Consider the following 16,028-nt stretch of genomic DNA (forward strand, 5'->3'; position numbering starts at 1 on the left):
TCTGCTCACTAGAGTAATGGATGATGTATTCAGTGTCATTTAAACGCAAAAAATATGCATTTGACCAACCTCAGTGGACGCCTTCCATTATGAAATCAATCAGTCTCCATTAAGGCCGTAACTTCTAATAAATCTATGAAGCGCACTTCCAAGTAATTCAATTAGACCATTCTTTATTTCTGCGATAGATTTATGAGTCATGTTTCGCAATATTCCCAATTAATTAAGTAAATGGAGTGGCGACTTAATGAAATGCATTGTACCTACAAATGATTGGTCATTATCTACGAACCTTGTGTTGAAGTTGATTGACTTCAGTGCGATATAATATTCTATCGTAGGTTGGTGCATTCAATATGTTTTCAAGGTGTGTTGTTGCGTCAATTCGATCGTGACGTAAAAACTGCTTCAGACGATTAATATTCTATTCTTCAATATAAATTATTTATCTATTGACCTATTTTAATTTATAAAAAACTTTGAAGCTAGCTAATGTTTTGATAACCAAATTATCTAGAAACGCCGGTGATCTGTGTAAATGTTGAAAACAGTCATCAAAGTTTCAATTCATAATATCTTATCTTATCAATGAATTGCCTAATTTATCCAATCTGGGAATAGATCTACATGTTTTTAAATAGATAATGTCTAGAACAAAACTAATATTTTTAAACAATTGTGTTACCTAATTAATACAGTCAATAAAATAAATTGAAACTAGTTCTTATGCAAAGGTTCAATTAGTTAATTAAGTCTAATTATAACATTTCTATTGATTAATGCTATTGAGTAATTACGGATTTTATTTACAGATTGTGTCTGATATGAAAAAAGGTAGTATTTATATTGATTAGTCACGCAACGAATGAATATTTTCAATTTTCACAACGCGACGCTATAGACAATAGAATCAAATGTCATGAGAGAGAATAGACCTACGTTTAAGAAAAAAACAATCTAGTCTTTGTGACGTCTTCACATCTCAATGGATTAATTGTCTCACTATGCTCTCCAAGCGATTTTACGAACTATATTGACATCTAAAACTTTCTTTATCGTTCGAACACCGCTAACTGTATGATGGAAAACTCTATCACGATAAACATCTTAAATACCAAAGAAAAAGTGCTCTAATTGTATGTTACGTGCTGCATAACATGAATGATCTGTGTACAAAACACACGAGAGGTAACTTAAGTTAATTAGAACGTGGAATTTGAGCTAACACGCGACGGCAGTCGAGTGCCGTTCGTCGCTCGTTTGAGTCCGTCGTACACTTCGCCAATGAGCAAGCCAGTACAGTTACGAAGACAGTAAGACAGCAACTGGCTCGTTACTGGCCTTGTAACTCGCTTGAAGACAGCATAGACTGATACGCGTACTAACTTGTTCCATCTCGAGTTTGTTTAGTATACTGGCTTGCTAACTGGCCTCTGTCAGGCTAGCTTAGACAACTGGCGTGACTATGCCATATAACTTAAGTAATTAACCGCTATCCTTAACGCTTGTTACCCCTCACAATTGTAACATGATATTAATTAATACATTTGCAATAATTAGGTGTGCTAATTAAATTTTACCTCTCCTAACAGTTTTGATACCGATAAAGATTAGTGAAAACGGTACGTTGCGGTATTGGAAATTCACGACACGGTTCAGTAAATATTGTAATTTCAGACATATCGATAGCGTCAGACTTTTTTTTACAGAATAATTAACAATCTTACACACAGCTTATCCAATTATTGTAAAGGAGGACTGGCAATAATGATTGTGCGGTTAGTTGCCGAGCGATTATAATGATTAATTGTTTATCAGATAATGAGAACAATCGTACTTAGACTTGTAATTACATCCATTCGTTATATGTTCGTTCTTTTATTAAACGGTTTTTTATGTTTAATTCTCGTATTTAAGTGTATGGTGTTACTTATCTATAGTTTTCCTGCATAATAATTGACGTACGTTTCCTTTGTTGCAGGCGTGACAATGAGAGAAAAAAGGGGTGGCGCAATGAGTAAAATGCAAAAGCTCAGAAAGCGCCTCTCCCTTAGCTTCGGTAGATTATGTAAGTATTATCCTTTCTTAACATTAAGTGCCACTACAGCCCAATAATATAGACGGATCCACACAAAGAGATCCCTTCTTCAAAGCTGGATATTTCGGAACCGTTGTCCAATATCCGGCGCGATTCGACTTCACTACACTCAGCCTTATATCGCGTGTACGTACCTACACATAAAAGTGATAGATAAAATTGGACGGCCGGCAGACCGTGAATATTCTCTTTTACATGTGAATCATCAGAAATTCTATATTACAGAAATACAGACGCCTTTCTATCTTATATCAGTGCTTGTATCGAGTTAATTTGACGCTTCGCTAACTATAGAGGACAGAGTACAACTTTAATAAAGCCATGGTCTATGGAAGTGTAGCATGTGCTGCGAAATCGATCCGTCTGTCTACACGACAATGAAGGGATGTCGCTTTAATGGAATTAGCTTTTATACTCAAAGTAACAGTCTTTGTGATAATGTACCCATGAGTTTTAGCAAATCATCTCAGCTATATTTGACTTTAATATTCTATTCAAATCTGACGTGATAACTCCTAAAGTTTCCACTGTTGCAAATTCGAATGGCGCTAAGAGATTTACAAAGCAAACATGCTAATAACATAATATTAGTGCTCCAACGCTAAACGTTCTACAAGAAGCCAAATACGAGACTCTCGTGAGAACTAATTTACAAAGCTTTCTAAGTCTAGATCTCACCGAACAATTATCCCAGTAGAAGCTATACGTGGAACTGTTAATTATACTAATTAATTCTGCGGTTCGGCTTGCTAATTAAAAAGCTAGTGAGTTCCACGGATATTGATTGGTGGCAGTTAACGCCACCTGGTGGGAACTGGCTTGTACTCGCGTATACAGGATGACAAGTATTCATCACATAGAGTGAATCAATTAGGTTTTACTTAACCGGTAGGATGCAAATAGACTGCCTTGAATTATCTCGACTATTCGTCATGTCGATTTAATTGATTATGGACGTGATTGAGGTTTAAAGTGGAAAATGTGATGATGAATGACCAATGATAATTAGAATTAATTACCCCAGGCTTTCCTGGAATGTTTACATTTTAGTTGGCAACAGTATCCATTAAAAGTCCTCTACATGTCGTCATCCGTTTCGCCATTTATCACTTAGATATCTTTATTACCTCCCAGATTTAACAATACCTAAACTAAAGCATTCAACAATATCTAGTAAGTTACGCAGTCACTGGTCCCTAGGTATTCCCCGTAAAATCGTATCAGTGTCGGCTCAGTGGATAAACAAGCGAGCATCACTCCGTACAGATTAGCACAGATATTGCCTATTTATAGACTCGGATAAGATACGGGTTACATCTACATCTCACGCATTGCTAGTTAGTTATCTCTGTGTACTGTACCAAGCAGGTTAGCTTCACTGATTTTATAACCTGTATTTTCGAATCTTTGCCTTCATAAAAATATTTTTTTCATCATTTTTTGTGCATCCATGTGTGAATTCCAAGTTTCGCAGTAGACGCAAAGCTAAGGAAAAAAGTAAGTTTAAAAAGTATTTTATCAAACACCGCATAGACGTTAGGTCCCAAGAGAAATGGCGGGATGGGTTCAATTCCTCCCTGAAAGATGGAACTTTAAAAAGTTTGGGCGCAAAACAAAAAAGATCGATCTAGTTTTTTGCACGTTTTTGGCTAGTGTTGGCGCCGAAAATTGTTTACTGTAATGATTCAGCGAATAGTTGAGATAAAGTTATTAATTGATAAGTTATTATCCGAGTGTGTACTAATTACACATGCACTGAGATAATATTTTAAATAATATGGTAGACTTGATAATGAAAGTTTATTTTATAGTCACTAATTTATGTTATACCAGATGAGAGGAAAAATGTGTGTCTAAAAAAAGCGCACAGGCATGCTTAGCTAAGCAACGAATTATCCCATTTAGCAGTCGTTAAAAATAGAGTTTAACAAGCGCTAATTGAATATAGCTCTAGTGACAGTCGTCTAAGGTAAATATGAACGAGTGACGGGTTAATTAGCCGGATAATTTCACACCTAAAAATAGCCCGTGACAAAATTAACCAGTCACAAATAAGGCCATTTCACAGCATTCGTATCAAAATCCGTACAGTCATGAATATAGTTCGTGATCAACAGATCTGCGATAATTATCGTACACAATAACTGCTATTTATATCTGCCATGACGATTAATAAACGTTTTGTGACAACGAAAACAACAAACAAATGGTTAGAGATAAATATAGAAACAGATGCACTTATAAATCATTCGCAGATGCTATTTGTGGAAAGTAAATATTGGCACATTTTTGGTGTCATTTTTGTTCCTAAATGTCACGCCACTATAATGGATTAACCGTAGGCCTTTGATAGAGGCCACGTCCAATGAGTTATCTCTTGTTTCAACTTGATAAAGGTAATCAATCAAACGTCACGTAGTACGCAACATGTGGTGGTAGCACAACTTGGGAGAGCACTTGTCTCATGACCTTATTTAAACAAGTTAAATATCGAACCAAACATGTACCCAGCCAGTAAAAATATTTTTCCGTTATACGCTTACAAAAGAATTTCATCGTTCATTAGCCTCATTGGCTTTCATTTTGTAAATCCGATGGAGCGCAACCCTACCTGTGTTTTCTATACGAGTATCAATATTTCCATACCAGGATGTTAACACAATAGTGATCATTTGGTACACTTGTTCACGTATGAATATGGCTATACACGGCAAGCTAACCTCGCGTGGGCGATTTTCTGAGATGCTCGCATGCAATCTACGATGCAAATAAACATCTTCGATCACCCACGCCACTTTAACACGCCTTCGTGCAGTAATTCGATTCGATCGTTTGTAAGTACCTCATGTAACGGTGGTAAGCACTTTACATAATACACGTACGAACTTATAGCTGTCTAACAAAGTATATCGCATTAGATCAGAAGTTTGATATGAGGAAGGTCGCCTTTACTCCGAACTTGTCATTAGGGCCAAAGTGCTTTCGAAGCCACGATAGACGCAGATATTCTCGAGCCAATGTCAATAAAGTCGTATACTATGTTGCGATGTTTTCAGCTTCTGTATTTCTATCTTGTAAAGCTCTTACCCAATGTCATTCTTATCACAAATAGCTGAGTACTTTAACAAGTTGCTCGAGATACGAAACAGTTGATTCATCTTTATTTGTTTCATCATCTGGAAGTTACGAGCTACTTATGAATAAGTTTAATCACAATCCTTGTAGGGCCAGTTTAGATTATCTCAGTCATAATGAATTCTGTACTCATTTAGCTTATGGCTCACAGACACTTATTATTCCATGACTTAATCGACATCAGTATGGAAATGATTCACTACATTATAATAAACATTGTGAGTTATCAGAATAATATTTACAAAGAAACACGTTGTATCATTTATCAAATGGTTTTCCGAGTGAAGCCGCGTAGGCTTCTAGGGTTACGTACGATCATTACTCCGATATCGGAGTATCAAAGCACTGAAACCCTGTTATGAAACTATCCTGTGTGGTATTTTTAGATTTTCACCTGATGTTCTTACGTGCGTAGTTTAAACTACCTGCTTGCGTGTGTATTTATTTTACTACTAGTACTGTAGATTTTTCAAATTTCAAACTGAAAGGAATGTTTCCCCAGTTTCGATAATGTTTGATTTTTCAAAGATTCGTAGCATGGCTCATTCATTTTACTGTTTTGCGAGTTATTCTTCTTAATCCGTTATCTTACTTTTTTCTTTTCTATAGACAGGGTAATTAATTATCTAACAATTACCGAAGTTTCTTTCATGATACGTCTAGTTCATGATAAATAAGATTTATCTTCGCTTATCTTTTCTTAGTAAAAGCGCGTTTTTGTTTTCTTTCTCAGACCCTGACGCCGGTTTTCCCTTTTCTAAATATGAAGTCGTTTTCCTCAAAGGGCCATTTACCCTCGAGAGATTTAAACATCACAGAAAGTCTTAATAATAAAAAAAACATTCAAGGGATCAGGAATGCCACTGCATGCCTTTGTAACTAACCGGTTTTAGGTTAATATTTTAGGTGTATTTAATATTGAAATGGGTGTCGGTAATAACAATAATTAAATTGTAGTCCTACTTTAGTATAATATCAAATAAGTACAAGCAGTAAAATTACTAACAGCTGTAAAAACATAAAGGATGATCTAAATATTTTGTACCTGTATTACGGTCGAATTTTATCTAGAGTAGGTCTGGTATTTTGTGTCATTGTTATTAATATACAATTTATGTGGTATGGTATGCAGTCATGAGTAAATACGGTGACCAAATGCTTCTATTAATCATCCTTTTTACCAAATTTTTCGTCATTAAAACACCTTAGTCATTTACTATCTGTTTCCGTTGCCATTTCAAGAATCACTTTATTATAAGTTATATGTAAATCAAATATACTAACCGCCTTTCTAACATGCAAACCTGAATATAGAAACTGATCGTTTCCGAAAACTGATGGAAATAGGTCGTTCACCACTTAGCAGTTAGTTAATTATGGCTCCCAGTTACACGTCCATTACTTCGTTTGGCAGTTTCTCAACTGCCAAAGATATGAAGTAACGAGCGATGGTATCACATGTTACAACCATGATTATGTCTGGAACACATCGCTTCATTTCGTCTGTATATTTATAACAGTCAAGCACTTTGAAGTCCTCATCGATCTTTTATTCTATATTTGGCTCGAACAACCTTCAAGTTTTCTTGGAATATTTTATGTTCTGATGAATTTGTCCTTCAAGTTTAAACCCCCAATATCAAGATCCATTATTGATGAGTCCTGTCTGTGTTGATTCGGACCGTTCAAATTAATTTCTTTTATATTTACACTTCACTTAAAGTAACTGTAAATATAGTGGGTGCTAAGTCAATGTTATCTCTATTTTTGGCCTAAGCAAACAATTTTTGTTGTGAATTTTTACTCTTGTGTCTACTGTTAAGATTAAACTTGAATGTACGACCTTGGCTAATGCTCCGTTCAGTTTTTGCCTTGTATTGTCCCAAGTTCGTCCTATTTAACTTTTTATGTATTGTTACCAAGAATAAAGAAACATCTAATACAATTATGATCTTTCTAAGAAAGATTTATGAGGGTTTGTTTGCGTTTTAAACTTCCCCGTCCTATGTTGCTAATGGTAAGAAAATGCGTCAAAATTAACAATAATGACTGTAAATTCTAAGTAACGCTAATGTTGCGGAGCAAATTGACCTTTGCATATTCTGCCAAGAATTTCAGGAATAATGCTACAGTTCTCTGGAATTTCATATTTTATTCCTGTAAGTCATTCAAAGCTATACCAAATATTATATTCTTTATGATCCTTTAACTAGGCGATGTGTTCCACTTTATTATTCACGGCTTCATTAGTTCCTGTTATTGTTGTCATACATTACACTGTAGCATCGTCTTTAATATTCATGATCCAAAAACAATAATGTAATAGATCAATGATCGCAGATTAGGCACCTTTGTAACCTCGGCCCTCCTTATCAGTACCAAATGACAGCGGAGCACTGACACGGTTGAACGCATACGGTGGCGTGACGCAGGAAGTCGGAATGAATCGTTAAACTATTCAAGTACGAATTTGTTTATGGTCTGTACTGTACAATATTGATGGGAACAGAGGTACTGTTATGAGCCTGTTGGTATGAAAATTAGATCACGTGCTCTGGATAATTAGGATGGACATCAAGTTGATGTTGTTCTATTATTTCTCCAACCCATCAGACGTACCTACTTACAAATAAAACTACTGAAGCGTTCTTATAGCATAAGCCTTTCAAATCAATGTGTGAACCACTATAATTACACTCTCCTGTTATATAATTATTTCCTCTTGTTTAACTAATCACGTAAGACAATTGTCGCAAGAATACGTTTCAAACTGAAAATATTGATGAAATGAAACAAAACGTTTAATGTTATGATAGGGCAGATCCTTCCGTTCCAATCAGCTGTGCAACTCATAACAATGATAACACAAACAGCATTGTGGCACGCTTTTTGACGCAATTACGTTTCCCCGAACCCAAACCTTATTTACCGATACATCGATTACAATCCTACAATCGATAAACGTTATCGAGATTCAATGAAAATACTTCGACACGCTTTTGACATTGCCATCTATATTCTTAGGTGGTTAGTAATCGTTGCTTTCTCAAGACTAATCAAAATCATTACCAAGGGCAAAATGTTGAACACTTCTTTGACATTCATATTATTATTTACATTACTCGGTTCGATTACAGGTAACTTCTATTCATTCATTCTTCTATCTATCTCGAATTATACTTGAAGTCACAACTTCATTCGAACTCTTCTCACAGGCATCTTGTGGAAGTTTTACAAATTGCTACTGATTGTTTTCGGTTAATATTTTTCAGCTGTCACATGATATTTACGCAGGGCCTACCTGCTTACTGTTTGAACAGTCCTGTGCTAAATGTGGTATTTGACGAAAATATAAACGATTTGCTAAATAACGAGGTTAGTTACTAAGTTTCTTATTTGCTTTACTAATAGTTTGGCGCTTACTTTATCACGTTAATATATTTGCTAAATTTGATGTGGTAGGTTGTTAAAGTGGCAGAATTTTCTTTGATTGTAATTAGTTCGCAAAAACTGTGCCAGTAATGCCGATCGTGCTAAATTATTTGTCGGTCCATTGTTGAAAATGATTCGCAACGCATACTCTATTTATATTCTTTACTTTGTTATTTCGACATGGGTATTGTTCTTAAACTGACAGTTATTAACAGCTTTACGTTCATGTTGTCGTAAATAGCCATGTAGTATAAAACTAGGCGACACGATCCATGTATGAATCACAGCAGTTATGTAATTGGAAGGCTCGATCTCATCACGACCACCTACGCCACTTACTGTTCACTCAGTGTTGTTCACATTCAGAAACAACATCATAAATATAATGTATTATATGTATGTCCCGCTATAAAACTGTTACGAGCATAAAACAGAAATTATTCGGAAATTTTTATGCGATTGTAATCTCCGACATGAAATATTTACTGCACTTCTTACTTAACATAAGTTTACATATGTATCGAATGATTTACCTTCTCGATTTGCCAGGAAATAAATGAGACTTCGTATTCCATTACATATTTAAGTACTGACGCACAAACAACAGCTTAAATATTTATGGTATCTTATGAATCGAATCTGTAAGTATCACTATCGTCTCCTTCCTTCATTTCGAATTTACATGCAACCACATGATTATGGTTGTTGTCGTTTTGTCAATGGCGTGATTCTGTGCTGAGAACGTGTTCAACCCACTGAGTAATAACGGAAGCGTTATAGTGGGAGCGACCTTCGGCTCATGAATCAGCCGTGCGACCATACTAGACTCGGCTGCACCATAAGCGGAGACGTCGCCGTACGTTGAGGCACTATGGACCCGCCTGCCGCTGACACTCGCTAGCTGTTAAGAATTAATTAAGCTTGCATGAGAACTTGTTTAAATGATAACAGTCTGGTTTTTCTTTTCATTGTATATGCAGAAACAGTTGGTAGAGGGTTAACAGAATGACAAATTGCATTTAGTTTTAGAGTTTATTATTGGCTCATTCAGCCTTCTAGTTTTAAATCCGAAAGATAACCACTGATCAAATAACCTATTGAGAAAAGAAAAACAGAATAGAAAAATCTTCATAACATGTAATAAAATCGCCGAAAAGTAGCGACGCAGTGTTGAATAGTTAGCTTCCGGCGTGCGTCACGGGGGTTCAACATCTCCATTATCTGCTGGTTGATTGATAGCAGACTTCCGCGCAGTCCATTGATAATAGTTATTTGCCCTATTTGCCCTACGTGCTCGACGCAGCCACGTCGCCCGAGGACGAGACCCCGACTTCCATTATTAGTTTCTTGACACCATGTATCGGATTGCTTCTATATCCAGTAATTGTAACCCTATATTATGTTTCCTTAAACATCGCATGCTACATGTTTTAATTGTTTAGATAACTTTCAATTTTAATGCACGCTCACGAGGGTAATTTAGTTTCAAGGCAATAATTTAAAAGGGAAACGTTTCACTATGTCGTAACAGTGTTCTTCGCTTATTATATCACAATATGCGGGTATATTGAGTCACTCGACCGCACAGGAACTGTATTGTGCTCCCTGCATCACAACCGCGAAGCCTGGACGAACGGTCTTTTGTCGACCCGCCCCATTGTCTTCAACCTATTCAAATACTTTTGTAAAGGCGTCTACTGTATTTTTTATTTTCAACCAGATGGTTCAGCTTCGCTAGTTAATTTCCTAGTCAAAGTACAATGCGTTACGACGTGTTCAATTCCCTACAATTGTTGTGAAGTGGTTGTGTCCCTAATGCTACATTAATAGTGATACTTGCCCACTTGAGAGTGTTTTCATCTTTATTGACTCAATTGTCTGTTGCTCAACTGTCGGTCATTACGTAAGCACCTTGTAATGTCTCATACGTAGGGTTCGATGCACTGACATCATTTTTGATGATCGAACCGTAACATGCTACAGAGTAGTTATTGCAGTTGATTTGACTAATGGTTTTGAAGTAATTTATATGAAGAGGGCTATCTTTATTGCCATTAATATATTAGCTGCTGTCAATAACATCATATCGATTTGAATCAAGTAACAGGCAAACCAGGCAACAGGTCTTATGTAGTGCTTATATCTTGCTTGTAACTTGTTATTCGCTCGCACGATAACAAAGCGCAATCGCTAAGTGATCGCCGGCGGCCAGCGGAATTTATTGCATCCATAACTTACTCAGTTTACTCTTGAATTATCGTTACTTGATTTATTTCTTCTATAATTTTCCACAAATAGTTACCCTTTGCTACGATCGTAATGTGCGATTTCATTATATAGAGTTCATCGTACTTGTCTGTCTTATTGTTTTGTTCTTATCCCATTTGCTTGGCAAATCATCAACATAGTACAAAATTAGCTTTGAATCAAATTGTCTGTCATTACTGCAGTTGTGATTCAAACGTTCTAGGCAATTATGACTTTGGCTTTGATGAAATTAACTTCGTCAAAGTTTTGTGGGTTCTGAGCAAACGCCTGTCTGTCAGTGCGTTTTAATTTGGTGAGTCATGTTCGTCTGGTCCGGTAATAGCGACTGTTTGCTCCAAGTGTCCCCTCCCATCATCGAGCCGATTGTTTGGCCTGAATTGTTTACAGCGAGGTTAATGACTGTCCCTGACTTCTTACGCGCATCTTTCTCGAGGAAGTTTATTAGTTTCTCGACACCAATTGTTGTCACGCATGTCATTAAACGTCAATCTCTCATCAAATTAGTATGTTAATAACACAAAAATGTCACGTCATTATTGTTTTACGCTGTTACGTTACAGAATAATTATTTTTTTTTTCTGATATGTAACAGTCTTCATTTCACAGACAATATTTTGAAACGTTATAACTCAAGGTACGTCAAACAGTATATCAATAAGCAAATTCAATACATAGTTAGATATCAATATCTAGGAGACGAGTTTCCGACTCACTGGAGCGTAGATTCCGTGTAATATATTGAACGATGCGAAAGGAAGGTCCACATACCATACTGACCCTTGCCTGCCTTGAGTGTAACACCAGAACTTATCATTTTGTGCTGTCCTCTATACGTACTCCGTACTAAGCTTCTGCATAGGTATATCTTTGTGGATATTTGCAAATAAATTGGTTTTCTTATACTTTATATTCTATGTATTAAGCTATTCTAACTTGAATCCCCTAACAAGTACAATATTCAGCAACATGAAATTTAATTATGATAATCATATGGTTCCCTATTTTACCCACTCGTCCAAACTCACATTGGTGCTAGATAAGCCTTGCCGGTCGTTTATAGTCGTACGGGAGGCTTTCGAGTCGAGTTTAACCTTTTCGTCTGCGACATTGGGTCCCCCGTCCTTCGCTATAGGTCGGCTACATTACGTAATGGATTTTAGTCTTGCCGCAAGGTTGAGCGATGCTTCAAGGGTGTATACTTAGCCCACTTTTATTTATGCGACATATGGAAATGTGTTTAGATATCGCAAATGCTTTCCGTGATATGTAACTTCCTCTATCGTTTTGTTGTTTTCTTTGCGATTTATACACGCACAAGCGATTAAGAATATTGACCTGGATTCCATTACATTCGTGCTGATAGTCACGAAGATTATTTTATTCTTCAATATTATTGCACATTCTACTATCTGCCATCTATAGACTGTTTACCTACCCCAATGACCACAAACAAATGTTGAACAATCAGCTTATCATCGCTACCCTCACACAAGAAACTCCCAATTGACTTTTTTATCGTCTGACATTTACTTTGTCGTATTATTGTTGTTTGTTGACGCTTATTTTCTGAATAGTCCCCAATCTTATCGAGTAGACGGGGCCGTGGAAGGGTTCTTTAGGGCTTCTTCCCAATTGCACAGGGAGTACATTTCAAAAGGGTAAAATGGAATGGTTGAAATGTTTCGGTTTATCATAGAGCTTATATCTGTCATAGTTGAAAATCTTTTGATGCTTGTCGAAGAGTTTTTGGAAGATGATTACATCAATGATAATTTCATAATACTCTGCATTAAGAACGTTGTAAAAGTTGAAGCATAATTTAAATTGGCAAGAGGCGATAATTAAAGCATCTCCGTAGTTAATAAATACCTACCAGAGCCGTACATAAAATATGCCAAAGGTTTCAGTCAAATAAAAATATTAAAGAAATCTCCCAAGTTATTGCTTTTCCGTATCCATCCGACTATGGTGTGAATGGAAAAAGTGTTCAATAGCTGTTAACTTTACTTTTCATTTTTCACTGACTTACAGAGATCGTTAAGAGAGCTTCTCTACTTCTGAACACATTGACTTCTATATTCAAGATTATTTAATAAAAATTATAGACTACAATGTACTCAAGTATGAACGTTTCATGTTTACCTTCCACCGTCACAACAAGGTACTAATTAATACAGTTAAAAACGTCAATGCGGACGCATTTAGCACGTTGAAGTTATGGGAAAATATTTGCAATGGCGGTAAGTGAGCCGTCACACTCCAGATATAGTAAGGCAAACAGGTCTAGTCTAGATGTTGGCTCGACCTACATCGGCGGTGACGGGGAAAGCGCGCGAAATGTCGCCTCCCGCCTTTTCGTGCCACCCAATTGTGATGCCGCAAGCCGTTAAACGTCTGAGCTAATTTTGTTAACATTTTCCGACGCCCTGACCCGTGAAAATACTGGACGCCTTTGTTCCAGTATTATTAGAATATTTATAAGACCTTGGTCATATCGCTACTTGATATTTCCATTAGTGAATAGCTGTATAGCTTGAATGAAAATGCAGTTGGAGCAGTTGCTTTTCCGATTAGGTCGTCAGTTTTGAAATACGAGTTTGTTCGTTCGTGAGTAATGCAAGCGATTTCTTCCTGTTTACATTCTACATTACAACGACCTTTATTTGTTATGATTACAACATCGTGGTCAACATTTCAATTACAGTACACAACCATACTACACCAGTATAAAAATAAGGGGATTGATAAATTGGAAGATTTTACTGAAGACGCTGCTTTCTGCAACGGTCCTAAATCAAAAAATGATATAATGGTCCTAAGTTAAGATATTACTATGAAACCCTTACAAACAAAGTTGTCAACTCAAACTACCAAAAGTGAGTTGTAAGATCACGAAGTCGTAGTCATCGATCTAATCGGAAATTCGCGATAAGTCGTCGCCGTTGAAAGCGTCGCTGACCGCAGGGGTCGCGGCTACACACTCGTCAACTCTGACATTACGTCGTACGACTTCTTGTAATCCAGCCTTACAGCAAACGCCATCGATTTCTGCCACACAATTTAAGTTACTGATATTGTAAACTCCATTTAGTTTATTTACTTCAAGAATGTGTGCTATGTCTCCTTCCGCATCATTAGTATGCTCTTCAATGTTATTGTCAGCTAATCTAATCAATGCGTCATCTGCTTTACTATCATACTGCTTATCTAATAGACAATATACTATTACATTACTTAACGTAATGGCAAGGTAGTATTTTTCCCTCCCACTCGATGTTTTATCTTTTACGGAATCTCCGATGTATGTAGGCATGTCCTTGGAAATAAAGATGAGGGTTAAACGATTCTTGATTAACGTGACGTTAAATTGATTTGAACAGTTGTTAAGGAAATTAAAGTAATTGTCTTAAATTTTGACTGTATTTTTTTCCAATTGTAATTATACATTAGAAGATCAAGCTAATGTATCATCCGAAGATGTTTTGGCGTTACTATGTTCATCCTTTCTATATCCTATGTAATAGGTATGCTTTTTGGTCAATTTTGGTACCGGTATGATATTCGAAAATAGCTTACATCGCGATAAAAATAGAGGCAAAAAAGAAAGGACCTATCGGACACGATGACTGGAATAAGCCGGGCGAAAATTAAGGATTGCCGACGCCGACCGACATGCAGGCAATTTTGCTACTAAAGTAAAGAGCTAAAGATACACAAGCAAGTACACATTTTTAATTAGATCTAAATCGAGTCCCCATTTTTGACACGATGACGTGTGTCCAACCCTTCTCAAATTTACAACTCACTGGCTCAGGCGTGTGCCAATATTGATACATCCCCCTAAAGCCCTTTGCCGCTTAAAACGTTACTCTTTCTTCATTAAAAGAGCTAAAACTGGCCGTTACGTGGCGTCGACGCAGTTATTCATTAATTAGCGTTAACTGTTCGTTAGTTCCTTCGACGAAAACTTGCTAATGACTAAAAAACTACCGGCAAAGGGACTATTTTCTTTTTAAAATTTTCTCTTGCTAAGGTTTTTTTTCAGTGCCAACGAATTATAGCTTAAAACTTTTTTCTCACAAGTATTAAGTAGTTGTTGTCAAAATACCTATATAATTTTCTAAAATTGACGAGTTTTTATGTGCATTATTCTATGTTTCCAGCACTTTAACATTTATAGGTACATTTTATTGCAAGTGCAACTCAGTACCAAGCAGACAAGTATTTTTGAAAGTATATGCATCGCAGGAACTCGTCTCAATATTAAAGCAAGTAAAATGTAATCTCTTGTGGCAACTCGTCTTGCCCAGTGTACCGAAGAAAATTTTGTTGTAAAGTTTTTTCTCAAACCCATTGTCGGAGTGTTATTTTTCTTGAGCGTTTTCAACAAAGTTGCTAAGTTTGCACTTTCAACCAACGCTTTCTTTTAAGTAATGGGTAGTTGCAATATCTATATTGAATCTGAAAACAAGAAATCTCCAGTTTGTGTTGATGAATAGTTACGATAAAATACGTGTTTTCAGATAATCTTATGAAACCGCAACGCATGCATGCAAGGTCGCTCGTTGGTCATGCTATTCATTTCCGTAACTGGACACCATCTTCGATATTAAATGCAGTGTTACCGCGCTACGACTACTCTTCGTCTACTTTAAAGCTAAACATATTGTTACTCACTCGAGTATATTTGCTCTACAATTTGCAAGTTTTGCCGTTTTATGAAATAACTTCGGGACAGAATCACAAATTGGTGCTTTAACACCGGGGAATAGTAGTTTTGGACCGGTTAAGTAAATATTTTCGAACAGTGTAGGTTTAACACAAACTAGTACGTGGAGTTTACGTTTATTTAGTGTTCACAAACACTATGTTACGCGTGCGATACGGGGCCTTTGTTTCATGCGACAATAAAACACCTAAGTTATGTGTTATGACCTCAAGTCGAATAGTTTCCGAGTTACGCTCGTGATCGCGTTATTATATTTTATGAATCACGTCTACATTGCGAGCTTAGAACAACAACTTGTGTTTAATTTTACTTTAACACAAAGACGTGTTTTACAAAAGAAAGTACCGCGTTATGGTGCGCGTGTGT

At 36.4% G+C, this 16,028-nt stretch overlaps 1 protein-coding gene across 3 annotated transcripts in view; it reads left to right on the forward strand.

The window, feature by feature from the left end:
• The window catches only part of LOC110381934 (cyclin-dependent kinase 14), a 65,354-nt gene that overhangs the window by 22,223 nt on the left and 27,103 nt on the right, over positions 1 to 16,028 (forward strand). For all 3 annotated transcript variants that reach the window (XM_021342368.3, XM_049850888.2, XM_021342369.3), the window contains exon 2: positions 1,982 to 2,068. In XM_021342368.3, coding sequence (XP_021198043.1) covers positions 1,982 to 2,068 — 87 coding nt within the window. The remainder of the gene's footprint in view (positions 1 to 1,981; positions 2,069 to 16,028) is intronic.

Source organism: Helicoverpa armigera, chromosome 11 (genome assembly GCF_030705265.1).
Source record: "Helicoverpa armigera isolate CAAS_96S chromosome 11, ASM3070526v1, whole genome shotgun sequence".
Classification (NCBI taxonomy): domain Eukaryota; kingdom Metazoa; phylum Arthropoda; class Insecta; order Lepidoptera; family Noctuidae; genus Helicoverpa; species Helicoverpa armigera.